The 23,756-nt window shown below is 46.6% G+C and overlaps 1 protein-coding gene across 1 annotated transcript in view; it reads left to right on the forward strand.

Annotated features, from left to right (window-relative positions):
• LOC120394600 (butyrophilin subfamily 1 member A1-like) overlaps positions 1 to 23,756 on the forward strand; it is a 79,394-nt gene that overhangs the window by 11,190 nt on the left and 44,448 nt on the right. Inside the window, exon 3 of the mRNA XM_039518827.1 lies at positions 22,796 to 23,077. Within this exon, the coding sequence (XP_039374761.1) occupies positions 22,796 to 23,077 (282 nt within the window). The remainder of the gene's footprint in view (positions 1 to 22,795; positions 23,078 to 23,756) is intronic.

Genomic DNA, 23,756 nt, shown 5'->3' on the forward strand with positions numbered 1-23,756 from the left:
ATAAATGAGCTGATGCTGAGCTACAGGGTTTAAGATGAACATTTACATGTTTGTCAAGGGGGAAAGTAGCATTAGACTCTAGAGAGAAAATATGTGCATTAATTAACAAATGAAAGGAGGGGATGAAATTAATGATGGCTCGAGTAGCTGAGGTACCAAACTTAAAAAAAAAATCTTAAAAAGTCACTATATAACTAAATGATGGATGTTAGCAGCATGGATCTAGACCAGGGGTCGGCAACCTTTATTATCAAAAGAGCCATTTTGCCCCCTCTTCCACTAAAGAAAAATAGTCTGGAGCCGCAAAACATAACACTGCTTATAAACTTTTAAAAGTTTTAATCTTTTTTTAATTTTACCTGTTACAACAACAGAATACAACAAACAGAAGTGCAGTGTGCATGTGTAGGCCTACTTTGAAATAAATTAAACACTGAACTATGCAGGCCTTTTTGAGTCCTTCCCGTATTTGTGTAAAATTAAAATAAAACGTAGCCCACTTTAATATAAAAAAACATATAGTTGCAGCTTAGCAGTTTTAAAAAAGTAAACATAAAATTAGGAATGTTTTTTGACAAGTCCATTTCAGTGTGCTCTCATCCTCTTCGGGTTTCTTTCTTGGCCAGCAATCAACCGAAGCACCTGAACATACAATAAAAAACTACATCAGCTCCGGGTCTGAAATAAATGTTTTTTTCTGAATAATAATAGCCTATTAAATGCTAGTGTTCTCACCTGTTTAATGTGACTTCTGTTTCTGAAGCTCGATGCTGATCTTCCCTATGTCGGGGCTGTAAGATGTTCTTTGATCTTCACACAGGACTGTAGGCTCTCATTTGTGAGGCGGGAGCGATATTTGGACTTTATGAAGTTCATGCTCAAGAAAACTTGCTCGCATAAGTATGTTGAGCCAAAGATGGACAGGACTCCAAATGCATACTTTTTCATGTTCATATACGTGTTGGGAATGGCACTCCATGTTTCAAAAACAAGTTTGTCGGGTTTGGGGAGGTTTTCAATATCATTCCATTTGTGCTCTTTAACGAGAGTGGCCTTCTGACGGGCGACTTCTTCGAGATCCGCTGTCAGGCTTTTGAACTTGGACACCCATAAGTCTTTATCCGCTATGTCGGCCAGTTCAATTTCAAGATCGGGCTGACTTATCCCTGTGAATGCGGATATGTTCAGCAGGGATGGGTCGATGTCCAGCGGTGTGACAGGGAAGGACAGAGAGTTTTTTTTCCTTTCTGAACTCGCTGAATCTTTCTCCAAATGCAGCTTGCATTGCCATAATTGCACGGTGTAAATAATCACAATTTATGTGATTGTTCTCTTCTTTGAACTCTCTCAGGGAGGGGAAGTGAGAGAGCGTACCTCTCTGTACATATCTGGCAAACACTGTCATCTTGCGCTCAAACGCCAGAACATCCTCCAGCAAATGCAGGGCCGTGCTTCCCTTTCCCTGGAGATTTTTATTCAGCGTGTTTAAGTGACTTGTCATATCCACCGTGAAATAAAACTTTTCCAGCCAATCGAGGTCTCCCAGTTCAGGATAGCTGAGGCCTTTGCTTTCCAAGAAGGTTTTCACATGTTCCAGACAAGCAGCGAAGCGTTTCAGCATGTCTCCCCTTGACAGCCACCGAACTCTGTTGTGCAGCAGAAGATCCAAATATGTGATCTCGACTTCATCTAACCATGAACAAAACTGTCGGTGGTTTAACCCGTTTGCAATTATTTTGTTCACTATCTTAATAACGAGGTTCATCACTTCCACACATTCAGGGGGGAATGTTTGAGCGCACAGTGCTTCTTGGTGCAAGATGCAGTGAAACGTCATCAGCTCTTGATCCAGCGACTTTTGAAGTAAATTCACAAAGCCCTTCTGTGCTCCTCTCATATTGGGTGCACCATCAGTAGACACTGACACCAGGTGAGTGGTGTTTATTCCTTTGGCTTTTAGACAACTCAAAACAGCCTCACAAATGTCCTGTCCCCGCGTTTGGCCCTTTAGCGGTATGAGTTCAATCAGTTCTTCCTGCGGCCTATCAGAGTTCACATATCTGCATAACAGTGCTGTCTGCTCAATATCGTTTACATCACTTGACTCATCACAGGCAATTGAATATGCTTGAGCTGAATTGATGTCATCAGTTTGCTTACTGGTGATGTTTGTTGCCATTTTAATGGTCCTGTCCTTGACGGTCTTTTCAGAGAGAGGCATTTCTTTAATTTTCTGAATAATTTCCTGTTTGTTTTTGAATTCGGAGAATAGATGCTCTGATATTTTTATGAACGATTCTTTCATGTATTCTCCGTCTGTGAACGGCTTCCCCCTCCTTACGATCTCATGAGCTGCCACAAAACTAGCAGCTGTAGTTGAGTTTGAAGAGTTGATCCACTTCTTGAAAGTATGTTTGCTCTGCTCAACTTTCCGTAGTAGTTCCAAAATCGCTCTCTTTCGCCCATCTTCAGTTGGGTACTTTTCAGAAAATGCTGAGTGCTTGTTTTGAAAATGTCTTTCAACGTTACATTTTTTGTTGTTTGCTAATTTCTTGCCACATATCAAGCACACAGGTAAGCCAGCGTCGTTGGCAGTGAAGGCAAAGGAATCTGTCCATGCAGAATTAAACTCTCTATTTTCTTCTGAGATTTTTCTTTTTTGGGATGTATTCATGGTTAGCTTACTGCGGGGGTCGCACACTCAAGAAGCCGCCTGCAGGTAAAGGCGAGGGCTATAGACGTGGATGTGACGCATATTTTAATTGACAAATTATAAAAACTTTTTAAAAATTCGATGTTAAAGTATCACCTTGAACTCCAAGATAACTGTGCAACAAAATAAACAAAAATAAAATAATATATAAATAAAAATTAAATTAATAAATAACCGTTATTCTTTTTTTTCTTTTTTTTTTCTTTTGTCAAGGCTGAAGGGAGCCACAACAAGGAGGCTGAAGAGCCGCATGCGGCTCCGGAGCCGCGGGTTGCAGATCCCTGATCTAGACTATAATAAATTTTGGCAGGCAAATCTTACAAATTGTTCATATTGGTTTTGGTTTATGTGCACTGAAGGGTTTGTCTAAAATGATAAATACAAAGGATCAAGTTGGAAGGCTTTGAGAGTAAACATCATATCAGTGAAATTCACAGATTGTACTCAAATTAGTGAGATTCTGAAATATTAAAGAGTAAGTAAACATGAGCCAAGATTACTTACCAGTTGGAAGAGAAAGACGTACAGCATAGCAGACACAGGCTATACAAAGACTGCTTAAGGGCAGCATTTGCTTGTATCTGCACATGTAAAGGAGAAGATTGCAATCCTGGGGAGATTTGGTAAGATCAAGGCATTCACCAAGGAATCAGTATTGTGTGTAACAGTCTATATGGCCCTACCTGGTAACCTGACCCAAAGCCCATTGTAGTTAAAGGAATGAATCTCACAGACAACTGGGATTAATGGAAGAATAGATGAGGGAGAAAAATTATTCTCCTTAATCTCTGATGATAGGACAAGAAGCAGTGGGAGCAAGGAAGGTTTAGGTTGGACATTAGGAAAAACTTCCTAACTGTCAGGGTGGTTAAGCACTGGAATAAATTGCCTAGGGAGGTTGTGGAATCTCCATCACTGGGGATTTTTAAGAGCAGCTTAGACAAACCTGTCAAGGATGGTCTAGATGGTGCTGGTCCTGCCATGAGTGCAGGGAACTGGACTTGATGATCTGACCCAAAGCCCATTGTTGGCAAAGGAAAGACTCCCACAGACAAGTGGGACCAAACGGCAGAATAATGGCAGTGCCTAGTGTGGTTATTTCACTACAAAATTAGAGAGCTGGAAAAAATTGGAAAGTTTTAGTTTAATTTCAGCAATGTTTGTGGGGTGACACCTCATGTTTGTTGCCAGCAGGGGAAGATCCCAGGTGCTCATTCTTTAGCTCTGCTGCTCTAGCAGTGAAGCACTGACATCCAAAGCTGGGTTTCTAACCTCATTGTGCAGCAGCCAGCCCCCACTCCTTTCTCCCCCCCTTCACCGCCAACCTGAGCAGCCCTGTCTACTGGTGTCACAAGGAGGGGGTTTGCTCTTCTGACATAAGCACACTGACTCCCCGAGCTTGCTTGTTTTGAATTTGAAAAAAAGTGCTGCAGAAACTCCCAGCCCTGAGTAGGATCAGTGAATTTCATGGAGGTGATGTTTATTCCCATCCTTACAGGAGTTTGCAGGGGCTGAGCCTTTAATTGTTCTGCCTGAAGAGTGGGCATCCCTCACTCCGAGCGGGGGAGGGGAGTAAAGCAAAGACACAAGCTGCCTGCATTCCTCTCACCCTTGGCTAGTGAGGGGAGATGCAGGAGACAGTGTTTAGGGGGGTGCTCCAGCCCCCTGTGCCCCCTGTGAATGGCGCCCTTGGTTCCAAAGAAGATGGAGCTTGACTGTTCTCAGTGGTGGCAGATGACAGAACAAGGAGCAATGGTCTCAAGTTGCAGTGGGTTGGATATTAGGAAACATTATTTCACTAGGAGGGTGGTGAAGCACTGGAATGGGTTACCTAGGGAGGTGGTGGAATCTCCATCCTTAGAGGTTTTTAAGTCCTGGCTTGACAAAGACCTGGCTGGGATGATTTAGTTGGTGTTGGTCCTGCTTTGAGCAGGGGGTTGGACTAAATGACCTCCTGAGGTCGCTTCCAACCCTAATCTTCTGTTATTCTATAATGCTATGGAGTGTTTGTGTTTCTCTTTTGCTGAGTGTATTTCCTGGCTTTCAGAGGTACCAGTTCTCTGCTACCCATTTCTGCATTCTGGAAGGGTACAAGGCACTGCCAGCAGAACCAAACTCCCCTATTGCAAGGTTTTTTATTTGTGACTTAATTTAGTGCTTGTCTACATGTATGTAACCCCTACCCGTCAGAGTTGGCAGTAACAAGGGCTGGGTTCAGTATCTAGGGGTTCCTTTTCAATAACACAATGCAAAACCAGCTTGAGCCCCCACCCAGTGACCCGGGACAATTACATACCACCCCCCGGTGCCTCTTCTGGGTGCAATACTTCCCCTCTTGTAAGCACAGAGTCTGATGAGTGTAGTGCAGAGCAGAGTCTGGGTGTAGCAAAAAATGTTTAATGAAGGTGGGAAACAATGCAGCATTATGTTGGGGAAACACCACAAACAAGGTTAATAAACAAATGAGCCAGAAGACCCATCCTCAAGTAGATTGGGCCGTGTCCTTTTCCTTTAGGTTCTTAAGTCCAGCAATTCAAAAGTCATCCCACTCACAGTTGCTGTCTTTGGTCAGTGCAGCCCCAGAGTTCAGAAATTAATCTGCAGAGTTCACTTCCCAGCCTGGGTGGAAGTGGGGAAAGGTATGGAGGCACCTTACACACTCCACTGCTAAGGCCCTCACTTGCTCCTCCCCAAGAACAATTGCCACACTTCTCCCCCAACCACTCTGTTAGCCACTCCTCTTCACTAGCCATTCACCAAGATGTCTTCATCCCCTCCCAGCCTCCCCCAAGTTCTCAATGATTTCAGGTGTTAGTAGAGGAACCTCACTGCTAGGGCATACTGGATAGTCTTGTGGAAGTCTTCTTGCATCAGAACCCCTAGCCCAAAGTAGGTATAATGTTTAGACTTACATATCAGTGATTTCTACTCTACAGCATATAATTAGACTTTTAATTAAGTCTAAATTAGCTCCATTATTACATAAGAGAAAGGGTGGCAATCACATTTAGAGTCATCATAGGCCAGGCTGTACAAATATTTATGTCCCAACCTCTCTCAACTCAATGAGCTTTGGAACCCATGTCCTTTGACTAGCGAGTGCTGCATAGTTGAGAGTGAGTATTTCAGTCAGAAAATGCCAAGTACAGGTCTGCTGTCCTTGATTCACACTACCAGGATAACAATGCTTTATTACTCCTGCCCTAATAACAAAGAGAGTGGGGATCCCACAGCAGCCAAAGTGACCATTTGGGCAAGCACCATGCAAATGAGATCAGTCCCTGAAGTCCTTTTCCACAGCTCACCACCTGATGTCAGAGGAGAGCTCATTCTGACTCTGCTTTCACATACAGATGCACTTCTTTTGATGAACTTCATTTGGCAACAAAAATGATTAGGGGGCTGGAGCACATGACTTATGAGGAGAGGCTGAGGGAACTGAGATTGTTTAGCCTGAAAAAGAGAAGATTGAGTGGGGATTTGATAGCTGCTTTCAACTACCTGAAAGGGGGTTCCAAAGAGGATGGATCTAGACTGTTCTCAGTGGTAGAAGATGACAGAACAAGGAGTAATGGTCTCAAGTTGCAGAGGGGGAGGTTTAGGTTGGACATTAGGAAAAACTTTTTCACTAGTAGGGTGGTGAAGAACTGGAATGGATTACCTAGGGAGGTGGTGGAATCTCCTTCCTTGGAGGTGTTTAAGGTCAGGCTTGACAAAGCCCTGGCTGGGATGATTTAGTTGGGTTTGGTCCTGCTTTGAGCAGAGGGTTGGACTAGATGACCTCCTGAGGTCCCTTCCAACCCTGAGATTCTATGATTATATGATAACTAATGCAAACCTCTCTATGACCCCATTTGTGGGGAGGGAGAGCTCAGTGGTTTGAGTATTACCCCGTTAAACCCAGGGTTATGAGCTCAATCCTTGAGAGAGCTACCTAGGGATCTGGGGCAAAAATCTGTCTGGGGGTTGGTCCTGCTTTGAGCAAGGGATTGGACTAGATGACCTTCTAAGGTCCCTTCCAACCTTGATATTCTATGATACAGGCGGCTAACAGGGGAGTTTTGAGTGGGAGTTTGGAGGGGGAGGTGGAAGGGGGCGGCACCGTGTCCCCTGTGCTCCCCAGGTAAGAACACCAAGCGAGGCCGAGACAGCAGCAGCCAGCAGCCATGAGCCAAGCAGCAGAGGACACACTGAGGATGAGAGCATGCAGCAGCTGCGGTATGTACCTGGTCCTAGCGGGGGACCCAGAACAGTACTATGTATGCATGAAGTGCCGCCTAATAGAGCTGCTGGAGGAAAAGATCCAGGGCCTAGAGCTGCAGGTAGAAACCCTGATAGAGAATAGAAGGGGGTTCGAGCAGCTGATGGAGCAATGGCAAGCAGTAACTGAGGGGGAACGCCCAGGGGCACAGGGGGGAGCAGGGGCTGAGGCCCCTGAGGGGGGACCACCAGATGAGGAAGATGGGCGGTGGAAGCATGTGACCGTGAGAAGCAGGCCAAGGAAAAGGAGAGCCAGTGAGGGGGAAATTGAGCTAAGGAACAGGTTTGAAGGTTTGGAGAATGAGGAAGGGGTAAAGCAGATGGTCACTGACAGTGGGAGGCCAAGAAAAAAGAGACGAGCAGCCAGTCCCATAGAAAAAGGGGAGGAGTCTATGGAAGTAGCACCAAGTTTGGGCCCAGGGAGGATGCAGGATGGCTTAAGGGGAACCACAAGGGATGATAGGAATGGAAGGAGCTTGCAACCAGGGGGGACGGAGGATAGGTTAGAGGACCGCACTGTCCCCAGGCGAAGGCAGGTCTACGTGATTGGGGATTCCATACTGAGAAGGTTGGACAGGCCTGTGACCAGGGCCGATCCGGAGAACAGAAGGGTGTGCTGTCTACCGGGTGCTAAAATACGGGATGTGGACCTGAGGTTGAAAAGGATCCTAAGAGGAGCAGGTAAGAACCCTTTGGTCATCCTTCATGTGGGAACGAATGACACTGCTAGATTCTCGCTAGAAAGGATCAAGGGAGACTATGCTAGGTTGGGTAAGACGCTCAAGGAAATTGAGGCTCAGGTGATCTTCAGTGGGATCCTACCTGTCCCTAGGGAAGGGCGCCAAAGGGGTGACAGGATCGTGACGATTAATAGTTGGCTGAGGGAGTGGTGTTACAAGGAGGGCTTTGGGATGTATGGGCACTGGGAGGCTTTTGGGGGACAGACAACTGTTCTCACGGGATGGGCTCCACCTAAGTAGGGAAGGAAGTAGACTTCTAGGAGGGAGGCTGGCTCATCTGATTAAAAGAGCTTTAAACAAGACACTGGGGGGAGACGGTTGGGAGAGGTCCTGGTGCTCTCCACGCCAAATTTATACATTGGGAGTGAAAACAACAAGATAACAACAGATATAGCCAGAGGGGGACGGTTAGGTGTAAGGAAGAGGGGGGGGACGGATACTAGATCTACAAGTCATACTGGAAGTACTGTGTCCCTACCGAGTTGGGTGAAAAGAGAGAGAGGAGCCCAACAGGAAAAATTAGGATGTTTGTTCACCAATGCAAGAAGCTTAGGTAACAAAATGGAGGAACTGGAGCTCCTGGTCCGAGAATTGAAACCGGATATCGTAGGAATAACCGAAACATGGTGGAACGGTAGCCATGACTGGAGTACAGGTATGGAAGGGTATGTGCTGTTTAGGAAAGACCGATGCAAAGGTAAAGGTGGGGGAGTAGCATTGTATATCAATAATGAGGTGAAATGTAATGAGATAACTAGCAATGCAATAGCAGCAAAGAATCCTGTGGCACCTTATAGACTAACAGATGTTTTGCAGCATGAGCTTTCGTGGGTGAATACCCACTTCTTCGGATGCAAGCAGTGGAAATTTCCAGGGGCAGGTGTGTATATATAAGCAAACAAGAAGCAAGCTAGAGATAACGAGGTTAGATCAATCAGGGAGGATGGGGCCCTGTTCCAGCAGCTGAGGTGTGAAAACCAAGGGAGGAGAAAGTGGTTCTGTAATTGGCAAGCCATTCACAGTCTTTGTTTAGTCCTAAACTGATGGTGTTAAATTTGCAGATGAATTGGAGCTCAGCAGTTTCTCTCTGGAGTCTGGTCCTAAAGTTTTTTTGCTGGAGGATGGCCACCTTAAAATCTGCTATTGTGTGGCCAGGGAGGTTGAAGTGTTCTCCTACAGGTTTTTGTATATTGCCATTCCTAATGTCTGATTTGTGTCCATTTATCCTTTTCCTTAGAGACTGTCCAGTTTGGCCGATGTACATAGCAGAGGGGCATTGCTGGCATATGATGGCATATATTACATTGGTGGACGTGCAGGTGAATGAACCGGTGATGGTGTGGCTGATCTGGTTAGGTCCTGTGATGGTGTTGCTGGTGTAGATATGTGGGCAGAGTTGGCATCGAGGTTTGTTGCATGGGTTGGTTCCTGAGCTAGAGTTACTATGGTGCGGTGTGCAGTTGCTGGTGAGAATATGCTTCAGGTTGGCAGGTTGTCTGTGGGCGAGGACTGGCCTGCCACCCAAGGCCTGTGAAAGTGTGGGATCATTGTACAGGATGGGTTGTAGATCCCTGATGATGCGGTGGAGGGGTTTGAGCTGGGCCTCTCTACACAAACATCCCACACACTGATGGAATACAAGCTGTCAGGAACAGTATCCCTGATGATGCCACAGCACAACTGGTTGCTGAGCTCTGTGCCTTTATCCTCACACACAACTATTTCAAATTTAATGACAATATATATCTCCAGATCAGTGGCACCGCTATGGGCACCCGCATGGCCCCACAATATGCCAATATTTTTATGGCTGACCTGGAACAACGCTTCCTCAGCTCCTGTCCACTCACGCCCCTTCTCTACCTACGCTACATTGATGACATCTTCATCATCTGGACCCATGGGAAGGAGACTCTGGAAAAATTCCACCATGATTTCAACAGCTTCCACCCCTCCATCAACCTCAGCCTGGACCTATCTACACGGGAAGTCCACTTCCTAGACACCACGGTGCAAATAAGTGGTGGTCACATTAACACCACCCTATACCAAAAACCTACCGACCGCTATGCCTACCTTCATGCCTCCAGCTTCCATCCCGGGCACACCACAAGATCCATTGTCTACAGCCAAGCACTGAGGTACAACCGTATCTGCTCTAACCCCGCAGACAGAGACCAACACTTAGAAAATCTCCACCAAGCATTCTCAAGACTACAGTACCCACATGAGGAAATAAGGAAACAGATCAACAGAGCCAGATGTGTACCCAGAAGCCTCCTACTGCAAGACAAGCCCAAGAAAGAAACCAACAGGACTCCACTGGCCATCACATACAGTCCCCAGCTCAAACCCCTCCACCGCATCATCAGGGATCTGCAACCCATCCTGGACAATGATCCCACACTTTCACAGGCCTTGGGTGGCAGGCCAGTCCTCGCCCACAGACAACCTGCCAACCTGAAGCATATTCTCACCAGCAACTGCACACCGCACCATAGTAACTCTAGCTCAGGAACCAACCCATGCAACAAACCTCGATGCCAACTCTGCCCACATATCTACACCAGCAACACCATCACAGGACCTAACCAGATCAGCCACACCATCACCGGTTCATTCACCTGCACGTCCACCAATGTAATATATGCCATCATATGCCAGCAATGCCCCTCTGCTATGTACATCGGCCAAACTGGACAGTCTCTAAGGGAAAGGATAAATGGACACAAATCAGACATTAGGAATGGCAATATACAAAAACCTGTAGGAGAACACTTCAACCTCCCTGGCCACACAATAGCAGATTTTAAGGTGGCCATCCTCCAGCAAAAAACTTTAGGACCAGACTCCAGAGAGAAACTGCTGAGCTCCAATTCATCTGCAAATTTAACACCATCAGTTTAGGACTAAACAAAGACTGTGAATGGCTTGCCAATTACAGAACCAGTTTCTCCTCCCTTGGTTTTCACACCTCAGCTGCTGGAACAGGGCCCCATCCTCCCTGATTGATCTAACCTCGTTATCTCTAGCTTGCTTCTTGCTTGCTTATATATACACACCTGCCCCTGGAAATTTCCACTGCTTGCATCCGAAGAAGTGGGTATTCACCCACGAAAGCTCATGCTGCAAAACATCTGTTAGTCTATAAGGTGCCACAGGATTCTTTGCTGCTTCTACAGAACCAGACTAACACGGCTACCCCTCTGATACTTGACACCATGCAAGGCACTGCATTTAGCCGTATGGAGTGGAAATCCATCAACCTCATGAAGAAACTTGCACAAATACAGACGGATATCATCTTCCTTTCCAAATGTAAACGGATGGACATCATACCTAATGGACTAAAGGTAAAAAATCCACTGCTATCTACATACTACACAGACCACAGTGAGAGATTATGCCATACTCTATCTAAGAAACCGAGGAACCACCTGATCAGCATACTATACAGCAAACAGGAAAACATCAAAAAAGAGCTCTCCAACCTAGAGACTCTCATCAATAACCAAACTTCCATACAAACGGACTTCACTAAAATAAGACAGGAGATCTACATTACACACTTCACCTCTCTAAAAAGGAAAAAGGACTGTAAGCTGTCTAAACTCCTACCTGCCACATGGGGCCACAACCGTGACACCCTAACCCACCCAGCAATATCGTCAATCTATCCAGCCACACACTCAGCCCAGAAGAACAGTCTGTCCTATCTCGGGACTCTCTTTCTGCCCTGCCACCCCACCAACATGATACAGTTCTGCGGCGATCTGGAAGCCTACTTTCGCCATCTCCGACTCAAAGAATACTTCCAGGACAACACTGAACAGCGCACTGATACACAGTTACCCTCCCACCAACAGCACAAGAAGAAGAACTCCACATGGACTCCTCCTGAGGGTCGAAATGACAGTCTGGACCTATACATTGAATGCTTCCCGACGTGCACAGGCAGAAATTGTGGAAAAACAACATCGCTTGCCTCACAACCTAAGTCGTGCAGAACGCAATGCCATCCACAGCCTCAGAAACCATCCTGACATTATAATCAAAGAGGCTGATAAAGGAGGTGCTGTTGTCATCATGAACAGGTCTGACTACCAAAAGGAGGCCATCAGACAACTCTCCAATACCAAATTTTACAAGCTACTTCCCTCAGATCCCACTGAGGAATACACTAAGAAACTGCACCATCTACTCAGGACACTCCTACACTAACACCGGAACAAATCAACATACCCTTAGAACCCCGACCAGGGTTATTCTATCTACTACCTAAGATCCACAAACCTGGAAATCCTGGACGCCCCATCATCTCTGGCATTGGAACTCTCACTGAAGGACTGTCTGGATATGTGGACTCCCTACTCAGACCCTATGTTACCAGCACTCCCAGCTATCTCCGTGACACCACTGATTTCCTGAGGAAACTACAATGCATTGGTGACCTTCCAGAGAACACCATCCTAGCCACCATGGATGTAGAGGCTCTCTACACAAACATCCCACACACTGATGGAATACAAGCTGTCAGGAACAGTATCCCTGATGATGCCACAGCACAACTGGTTGCTGAGCTCTGTGCCTTTATCCTCACACACAACTATTTCAAATTTAATGACAATATATATCTCCAGATCAGTGGCACCGCTATGGGCACCCGCATGGCCCCACAATATGCCAATATTTTTATGGCTGACCTGGAACAACGCTTCCTCAGCTCCTGTCCACTCACGCCCCTTCTCTACCTACGCTACATTGATGACATCTTCATCATCTGGACCCATGGGAAGGAGACTCTGGAAAAATTCCACCATGATTTCAACAGCTTCCACCCCTCCATCAACCTCAGCCTGGACCTATCTACACGGGAAGTCCACTTCCTAGACACCACGGTGCAAATAAGTGGTGGTCACATTAACACCACCCTATACCGAAAACCTACCGACCGCTATGCCTACCTTCATGCCTCCAGCTTCCATCCCGGGCACACCACAAGATCCATTGTCTACAGCCAAGCACTGAGGTACAACCGTATCTGCTCTAACCCCGCAGACAGAGACCAACACTTAGAAAATCTCCACCAAGCATTCTCAAGACTACAGTATCCAAATGAGGAAATAAGGAAACAGATCAACAGAGCCAGATGTGTACCCAGAAGCCTCCTACTGCAAGACAAGCCCAAGAAAGAAACCAACAGGACTCCACTGGCCATCACATACAGTCCCCAGCTCAAACCCCTCCACCGCATCATCAGGGATCTACAACCCATCCTGGACAATGATCCCACACTTTCACAGGCCTTGGGTGGCAGGCCAGTCCTCGCCCACAGACAACCTGCCAACCTGAAGCATATTCTCACCAGCAACTGCACACCGCACCATAGTAACTCTAGCTCAGGAACCAACCCATGCAACAAACCTCGATGCCAACTCTGCCCACATATCTACACCAGCAACACCATCACAGGACCTAACCAGATCAGCCACACCATCACCGGTTCATTCACCTGCACGTCCACCAATGTAATATATGCCATCATATGCCAGCAATGCCCCTCTGCTATGTACATCGGCCAAACTGGACAGTCTCTAAGGAAAAGGATAAATGGACACAAATCAGACATTAGGAATGGCAATATACAAAAACCTGTAGGAGAACACTTCAACCTCCCTGGCCACACAATAGCAGATTTTAAAGTGGCCATCCTCCAGCAAAAAAACTTTAGGACCAGACTCCAGAGAGAAACTGCTGAGCTCCAATTCATCTGCAAATTTAACACCATCAGTTTAGGACTAAACAAAGACTGTGAATGGCTTGCCAATTACAGAACCACTTTCTCCTCCCTTGGTTTTCACACCTCAGCTGCTGGAACAGGGCCCCATCCTCCCTGATTGATCTAACCTCGTTATCTCTAGCTTGCTTCTTGTTTGCTTATATATACACACCTGCCCCTGGAAATTTCCACTGCTTGCATCCGAAGAAGTGGGTATTCACCCACGAAAGCTCATGCTGCAAAACATCTGTTAGTCTATAAGGTGCCACAGGATTCTTTGCTGCTTCTACAGAACCAGACTAACACGGCTACCCCTCTGATACTTGACACCATGCAAGGCACTGCATTTAGCCGTATGGAGTGGAAATCCATCAACCTCATGAAGAAACTTGCACAAATACAGACGGATATCATCTTCCTTTCCAAATGTAAACGGATGGACATCATACCTAATGGACTAAAGGTAAAAAATCCACTGCTATCTACATACTACACAGACCACAGTGAGAGATTATGCCATACTCTATCTAAGAAACTGAGGAACCACCTGATCAGCATACTATACAGCAAACAGGAAAACATCAAAAAAGAGCTCTCCAACCTAGAGACTCTCATCAATAACCAAACTTCCATACAAACGGACTTCACTAAAATAAGACAGGAGATCTACATTACACACTTCACCTCTCTAAAAAGGAAAAAGGACTGTAAGCTGTCTAAACTCCTACCTGCCACATGGGGCCACAACCGTGACACCCCTAACCCACCCAGCAATATCGTCAATCTATCCAGCCACACACTCAGCCCAGAAGAACAGTCTGTCCTATCTCGGGGACTCTCTTTCTGCCCTGCCACCCCCACCAACATGATACAGTTCTGCGGCGATCTGGAAGCCTACTTTCGCCGTCTCCGACTCAAAGAATACTTCCAGGACAACACTGAACAGCGCACTGATACACAGTTACCCTCCACCAACAGCACAAGAAGAAGAACTCCACATGGACTCCTCCTGAGGGTCGAAATGACAGTCTGGACCTATACATTGAATGCTTCCGCCGACGTGCACAGGCAGAAATTGTGGAAAAACAACATCGCTTGCCTCACAACCTAAGTCATGCAGAACGCAATGCCATCCACAGCCTCAGAAACCATCCTGACATTATAATCAAAGAGGCTGATAAAGGAGGTGCTGTTGTCATCATGAACAGGTCTGACTACCAAAAGGAGGCCATCAGACAACTCTCCAATACCAAATTTTACAAGCTACTTCCCTCAGATCCCACTGAGGAATACACTAAGAAACTGCACCATCTACTCAGGACACTCCCTACACTAACACCGGAACAAATCAACATACCCTTAGAACCCCGACCAGGGTTATTCTATCTACTACCTAAGATCCACAAACCTGGAAATCCTGGACGCCCCATCATCTCTGGCATTGGAACTCTCACTGAAGGACTGTCTGGATATGTGGACTCCCTACTCAGACCCTATGTTACCAGCACTCCCAGCTATCTCCGTGACACCACTGATTTCCTGAGGAAACTACAATGCATTGGTGACCTTCCAGAGAACACCATCCTAGCCACCATGGATGTAGAGGCTCTCTACACAAACATCCCACACACTGATGGAATACAAGCTGTCAGGAACAGTATCCCTGATGATGCCACAGCACAACTGGTTGCTGAGCTCTGTGCCTTTATCCTCACACACAACTATTTCAAATTTAATGACAATATATATCTCCAGATCAGTGGCACCGCTATGGGCACCCGCATGGCCCCACAATATGCCAATATTTTTATGGCTGACCTGGAACAACGCTTCCTCAGCTCCTGTCCACTCACGCCCCTTCTCTACCTACGCTACATTGATGACATCTTCATCATCTGGACCCATGGGAAGGAGACTCTGGAAAAATTCCACCATGATTTCAACAGCTTCCACCCTCCATCAACCTCAGCCTGGACCTATCTACACGGGAAGTCCACTTCCTAGACACCACGGTGCAAATAAGTGGTGGTCACATTAACACCACCCTATACCGAAAACCTACCGACCGCTATGCCTACCTTCATGCCTCCAGCTTCCATCCCGGGCACACCACAAGATCCATTGTCTACAGCCAAGCACTGAGGTACAACCGTATCTGCTCTAACCCGCAGACAGAGACCAACACTTAGAAAATCTCCACCAAGCATTCTCAAGACTACAGTACCCACATGAGGAAATAAGGAAACAGATCAACAGAGCCAGATGTGTACCCAGAAGCCTCCTACTGCAAGACAAGCCCAAGAAAGAAACCAACAGGACTCCACTGGCCATCACATACAGTCCCCAGCTCAAACCCCTCCACCGCATCATCAGGGATCTACAACCCATCCTGTACAATGATCCCACACTTTCACAGGCCTTGGGTGGCAGGCCAGTCCTCGCCCACAGACAACCTGCCAACCTGAAGCATATTCTCACCAGCAACTGCACACCGCACCATAGTAACTCTAGCTCAGGAACCAACCCATGCAACAAACCTCGATGCCAACTCTGCCCACATATCTACACCAGCAACACCATCACAGGACCTAACCAGATCAGCCACACCATCACCGGTTCATTCACCTGCACGTCCACCAATGTAATATATGCCATCATATGCCAGCAATGCCCCTCTGCTATGTACATCGGCCAAACTGGACAGTCTCTAAGGAAAAGGATAAATGGACACAAATCAGACATTAGGAATGGCAATATACAAAAACCTGTAGGAGAACACTTCAACCTCCTGGCCACACAATAGCAGATTTTAAGGTGGCCATCCTCCAGCAAAAACTTTAGGACCAGACTCCAGAGAGAAACTGCTGAGCTCCAATTCATCTGCAAATTTAACACCATCAGTTTAGGACTAAACAAAGACTGTGAATGGCTTGCCAATTACAGAACCAGTTTCTCCTCCCTTGGTTTTCACACCTCAGCTGCTGGAACAGGGCCCCATCCTCCTGATTGATCTAACCTCGTTATCACTAGCCTGCTTCTAGCTTGCTTATATAATCACACCTGCCCATGGAAATTTCCACTGCTTGCATCCGAAGAAGTGGGTATTCACCCACGAAAGCTCATGCTGCAAAACATCTGTTAGTCTATAAGGTGCCACAGGATTCTTTGCTGCTTCTACAGAACCAGACTAACACGGCTACCCCTCTGATACTTGACACCATGCAAGGCACTGCATTTAGCCGTATGGAGTGGAAATCCATCAACCTCATGAAGAAACTTGCACAAATACAGACGGATATCATCTTCCTTTCCAAATGTAAACGGATGGACATCATACCTAATGGACTAAAGGTAAAAAATCCACTGCTATCTACATACTACACAGACCACAGTGAGAGATTATGCCATACTCTATCTAAGAAACTGAGGAACCACCTGATCAGCATACTATACAGCAAACAGGAAAACATCAAAAAAGAGCTCTCCAACCTAGAGACTCTCATCAATAACCAAACTTCCATACAAACGGACTTCACTAAAATAAGACAGGAGATCTACATTACACACTTCACCTCTCTAAAAAGGAAAAAGGACTGTAAGCTGTCTAAACTCCTACCTGCCACATGGGGCCACAACCGTGACACCCCTAACCCACCCAGCAATATCGTCAATCTATCCAGCCACACACTCAGCCCAGAAGAACAGTCTGTCCTATCTCGGGGACTCTCTTTCTGCCCTGCCACCCCCACCAACATGATACAGTTCTGCGGCGATCTGGAAGCCTACTTTCGCCGTCTCCGACTCAAAGAATACTTCCAGGACAACACTGAACAGCGCACTGATACACAGTTACCCTCCCACCAACAGCACAAGAAGAAGAACTCCACATGGACTCCTCCTGAGGGTCGAAATGACAGTCTGGACCTATACATTGAATGCTTCCGCCGACGTGCACAGGCAGAAATTGTGGAAAAACAACATCGCTTGCCTCACAACCTAAGTCGTGCAGAACGCAATGCCATCCACAGCCTCAGAAACCATCCTGACATTATAATCAAAGAGGCTGATAAAGGAGGTGCTGTTGTCATCATGAACAGGTCTGACTACCAAAAGGAGGCCATCAGACAACTCTCCAATACCAAATTTTACAAGCTACTTCCCTCAGATCCCACTGAGGAATACACTAAGAAACTGCACCATCTACTCAGGACACTCCCTACACTAACACCGGAACAAATCAACATACCCTTAGAACCCCGACCAGGGTTATTCTATCTACTACCTAAGATCCACAAACCTGGAAATCCTGGACGCCCCATCATCTCTGGCATTGGAACTCTCACTGAAGGACTGTCTGGATATGTGGACTCCTACTCAGACCCTATGTTACCAGCACTCCCAGCTATCTCCGTGACACCACTGATTTCCTGAGGAAACTACAATGCATTGGTGACCTTCCAGAGAACACCATCCTAGCCACCATGGATGTAGAGGCTCTCTACACAAACATCCCACACACTGATGGAATACAAGCTGTCAGGAACAGTATCCCTGATGATGCCACAGCACAACTGGTTGCTGAGCTCTGTGCCTTTATCCTCACACACAACTATTTCAAATTTAATGACAATATATATCTCCAGATCAGTGGCACCGCTATGGGCACCCGCATGGCCCCACAATATGCCAATATTTTTATGGCTGACCTGGAACAACGCTTCCTCAGCTCCTGTCCACTCACGCCCCTTCTCTACCTACGCTACATTGATGACATCTTCATCATCTGGACCCATGGGAAGGAGACTCTGGAAAAATTCCACCATGATTTCAACAGCTTCCACCCCTCCATCAACCTCAGCCTGGACCTATCTACACGGGAAGTCCACTTCCTAGACACCACGGTGCAAATAAGTGGTGGTCACATTAACACCACCCTATACCGAAAACCTACCGACCGCTATGCCTACCTTCATGCCTCCAGCTTCCATCCCGGGCACACCACAAGATCCATTGTCTACAGCCAAGCACTGAGGTACAACCGTATCTGCTCTAACCCCGCAGACAGAGACCAACACTTAGAAAATCTCCACCAAGCATTCTCAAGACTACAGTACCCACATGAGGAAATAAGGAAACAGATCAACAGAGCCAGATGTGTACCCAGAAGCCTCCTACTGCAAGACAAGCCCAAGAAAGAAACCAACAGGACTCCACTGGCCATCACATACAGTCCCCAGCTCAAACCCCTCCACCGCATCATCAGGGATCTACAACCCATCCTGTACAATGATCCCACACTTTCACAGGCCTTGGGTGGCAGGCCAGTCCTCGCCCACAGACAACCTGCCAACCTGAAGCATATTCTCACCAGCAACTGCACACCGCACCATAGTAACTCTAGCTCAGGAACCAACCCATGCAACAAACCTCGATGCCAACTCTGCCCACATATCTACACCAGCAACACCATCACAGGACCTAACCAGATCAGCCACACCATCACCGGTTCATTCACCTGCACGTCCACCAATGTAATATATGCCATCATATGCCAGCAATGCCCCTCTGCTATGTACATCGGCCAAACTGGACAGTCTCTAAGGAAAAGGATAAATGGACACAAATCAGACATTAGGAATGGCAATATACAAAAACCTGTAGGAGAACACTTCAACCTCCCTGGCCACACAATAGCAGATTTTAAGGTGGCCATCCTCCAGCAAAAAAACTTTAGGACCAGACTCCAGAGAGAAACTGCTGAGCTCCAATTCATCTGCAAATTTAACACCATCAGTTTAGGACTAAACAAAGACTGTGAATGGCTTGCCAATTACAGAACCAGTTTCTCCTCCCTTGGTTTTCACACCTCAGCTGCTGGAACAGGGCCCCATCCTCCCTGATTGATCTAACCTCGTTATCTCTAGCTTGCTTCTTGCTTGCTTATATATACACACCTGCCCCTGGAAATTTCCACTGCTTGCATCCGAAGAAGTGGGTATTCACCCACGAAAGCTCATGCTGCAAAACATCTGTTAGTCTATAAGGTGCCACAGGATTCTTTGCTGCTTCTACAGAACCAGACTAACACGGCTACCCCTCTGATACTTTGCAATGCAATGGATAATACAGAGTCTGTCTGGGCAATGGTCACATTGGGGAAAAAAACTACCAGAGCCTCACCCGGGATAGTGATTGGGGTGTGCTATAGAGCGCCGGGATCTAGCTTGGAGACAGATAGAGAGCTCTTTAATGTTTTTAAGGAGGTAAATACTAATAGGAACTGCTTGATCATGGGGGACTTTAACTTCCCGGATATAGATTGGGAAACAAATGCTAGTAATAATAATAGGGCTCAGCTTTTCCTAGACGTGATAGCTAATGAATTCCTTCATCAAGTGGTTGCTGAACTGACGAGGGGGGATGCCATTTTAGATTTGATTTTGGTGAGTAACGAGGACCTTGTTGAGGAAATTGTTGTAGGGGACAACCTTGGCTCGAGTGATCATGAGCTAATTCGTTTCAAAATAAATGGGAGGATAATCAATAGTGCATCTGAGACTAGGGTTTACGATTTCAAAAGGGCTAACTTTACTAAATTAAGGCGACTAGTTAGGGAAGTGGACTGGACTAACATATTTAGGGATCTAAAGGCAGATGACGCCTGGGGTTACTTCAGGTTGAAGTTGCAAGAGTTGTCAGAGGCATGTATCCCGAGAAGGGGAAAACGGCTCGTAGGTAGCAGTTTTAGACCGAGCTGGATGAGCAAGCGTCTTAGAGGGGTTATTAAGAAAAAACAGAAAGCGTACCAGGAGTGGAAAATGGGAGGGATCAGCAAAGAAACCTACCTTATTGAGGTCAGAGGGTGTAGGGAAGCAGTGAGAAAGGCAAAGCGACGGGTGGAGATGGACCTAGCGAAGGGGATTAAAACCAATAGCAAACGGTTTTTTAGCCATATAAATAGGAAGAAAACCAAGAAAGAAGAAGTGGGACCGCTTAAAACTTTAAACGGAGTGGAGATTAGGGATAATCTTGGAATGGCACAATATCTAAACGAATATTTTGCCTCGGTCTTTAATGAGGCTAATGAAGGGCTAAGGAATAGTGATAGAGGGACCGATGGGAATGAAGATATGGGGGTAGACATTACGGTACCTGAGATAGAAGCCAAACTTGAACAACTTAACGGAAGTAAATCGGGGGGCCCGGATAATCTTCATCCTAGAATATTAAGGGAATTGGCGAGTGATATTGCTAGCCCGTTAGCGATAATTTTTAATAAGTCTCTAAATTCGGGGGTTGTACCGTTTGACTGGAGATTAGCTAATGTAGTTCCTATATTCAAGAAGGGGGAAAAAAGTGATCCAGGTAACTACAGGCCTGTTAGTTTAACATCTGTAGTATGCAAAGTCATGGAAAAAATCTTAAAAGAGAGAGTGGTTCCGGAGCATGAGGCCGATGGCAACTGGGATAGATTACAGCATGGATTTACGAAAGGTAGATCGTGCCAAACCAACCTGATCTCCTTCTTTGAGAAAGTAACAGATTTTTTAGACAAGGGAAATGCGGTGGATCTAATATATCTGGATTTCAGTAAGGCGTTTGATACGGTACCGCATGAAGAATTACTGGTTAAATTGGAAAAGATGGGGATCGAAATGAAAATCCAGAGGTGGATAAGGAGCTGGTTAAAGGGGAGACTTCAGAGGGTAGTATTGAAGGGGGAACTGTCAGGTTGGAGGGGGGTTACCAGTGGAGTTCCTCAAGGTTCGGTTTTGGGTCCGATTTTATTTAATCTATTTATTGCTGACCTGGGAACCAAGAGTAGGAGTGGGCTGATAAAGTTTGCGGATGACACCAAGTTGGGAGGTATTGCCAATTCGGAAAAGGATTGGGATATCCTCCAGGGAGATTTGGATGACCTTGTAAACTGGAGTATTAGTAACAGGATGAAATTCAATAGTGAGAAGTGTAAGGTTATGCATTTAGGGATGACTAACAAGAATTTTAGTTATAAGCTGGGGACGCACCAGTTGGAAGTAACGGAGGAGGAGAAGGACCTAGGAGTCCTGGTTGATCGTAGGATGACTATGAGTAGGCAATGTGATGTGGTTGTTAAAAAGCTAATGCGGTCTTGGGATGCATTAGGCGAGGTATTTCTAGTAGGGATAAGGAGGTGCTAGTCCCGTTATATAAGGCGTTGGTGAGACCTCATTTGGAGTATTGTGTGCAGTTTTGGTCTCCATGTTTAAGAAGGATGAATTCAAACTGAACGGGTACAAAGAAGGGCCACTAGAATGATCCGAGGAATGGAAGGCCTGTCGTATGAAAGGAGACTTGAGGAGCTCGGTTTGTTTTCCTTAACCAAAAGAAGGATAAGAGGAGATATGATTGCACTCTTTAAATATATCAGAGGGATAAATACCAGGGAAGGAGAGGAATTATTTCAGCTCAGTGCTAATGTGGACATGAGGACAAACGGATATAAATTGTCAGTCAGGAAATTCAGGCTTGAAATTAGACGAAGGTTTCTAACCATCAGGGGAGTGCAATACTGGAACAGCCTACCGAGGGAAACAGTGGGGGCGAAGGACCTCCACGACTTTAAGATTAAGCTAGATAAGTTTATGGAGGAGATGGTATGATAGGATAACGGGCTTAGTCAATAGGTCAATTAAGTGCCACACTGGTAAATAGTACAATGGGTCAATGATATGATATAACCTTTTTCCAGAGGGTATGGCTGGAGAGTCTTGCCCGCATGCTCGGGGTTCAGCTGACCGCCATATTTGGGGTCGGGAAGGAATTTTCCTCCAGGGAAGATTAGCAGTGGCCCTGGAGATTTTTCGCCTTCCTCCGAAGCATGGGGCAGGGGTCGCTTGCTTAAGGAGTGGGTGGATCGGCTTATGTGGCCTGCATCTTGCAGGAGGTCAGACTAGATGATCATAATGGTCCCTTCTGATCTTGAATTCTATGATTCTATGATTCTATACTTAAATGGGTTTGGAAATGGCTTATCAATTTAGCTTGAGTTAATTCCTTCTTAATTTAAGAGTATCTACAGAGGAATTTACACTTGATTAACTAAACTGGAGCAAATTTGTACATAGAAAAGCCTTAATATTAATATTAATTTTACTGTGTATCAAATATGAATCTGGCCAGATTAACTGACCAACCACACTCATGGAATCACACTTGATTACTAGTTTAATAGGAAATGGCTTTTAATAACCATTTAATAAAACTTTTGGCTCATTACTGGGCAATGCAGGATTATCACAATTTCATTTATTTCTTCTGTAGATTTGGGCTCTGCTCCTGCCATCTCTGTGGAGGGACATCAGGACAGAGGGATCCGGGTGGTGTGTCGATCATCCGGATGGTACCCAGAGCCCAAGGCTCAGTGGAGAGATCACCAGGGGCAGCTCTTACCATCGGCCTCTGAAGAAATAACCCCAGAGGCCAATGGCCTGTTTCAAACAGAGATTGTCATTGTTCTAACAGAAGAGTCCAACCAGAAAGTGTCCTGCTGTGTCAGGAACCCCCGACTCAACCAGGAGAGAGAGTCAGTGATTTCCATAGCAGGTCAGTGCCCGTCCGTGCCACCCATGGATAGACCGAGATGCTGCAGACATGGGCGAAGAGTATTTATCATTGTGTCTCCTCTTCATTGGCCTGAACCTTCAAGGTGCTGAGCAACCTCAGTTCTCTCTGGATATGTCTACACTGCAGTTAGACACCTGCTGGTGCCCTGTGCCAGCTGGCTCAGGCTAAGGGGCTCGGACTAAGGGGCTGTTAAATGGCAGTGTAGATGTTCAGGCTTCTGCTGGAGACTGGGCTCTAGGACCAGGGCCGTTCCTAGCTATTTTGGTGCCCTACGCAGCCCTCCCCTTGGGGGAGCTGTGTGGGGCCCCAGGCCTCTGTGGGCAGGAGCAGCTAGCCCTAGGCCTCCGTGGGGGGCCTGTTTGGGGCCTCGCCCCAGGCCTCCACGTGAGGGGGTTGGCTGGCCCCAGGCCTCTGTGGGGGGTGGGGGCTGGCTACTTCCTGCGGGAAGTGGAGTGACCTGGTCCCAACCTGCCCTGCTCCCCTGGCTCCCAGCAGCACCTCCGGCAAGTACTGGAGGGTGGTTCCCCCTCCCCCCAAGTCTTGGAGCCAGGGGAGCAGAGCAGGCTGGGGCCAGGTCACTCCACTTCCCGCAGGAAGTAGCCAGCTCCCCCCTCCCCACAGAGGTGTGGGACCCCACACAGCGCCCCCCATGGAGGCC

The sequence above is a fragment of the Mauremys reevesii genome, unplaced genomic scaffold (genome assembly GCF_016161935.1).
Source record: "Mauremys reevesii isolate NIE-2019 unplaced genomic scaffold, ASM1616193v1 Contig7, whole genome shotgun sequence".
Lineage (NCBI taxonomy): Eukaryota > Metazoa > Chordata > Testudines > Geoemydidae > Mauremys > Mauremys reevesii.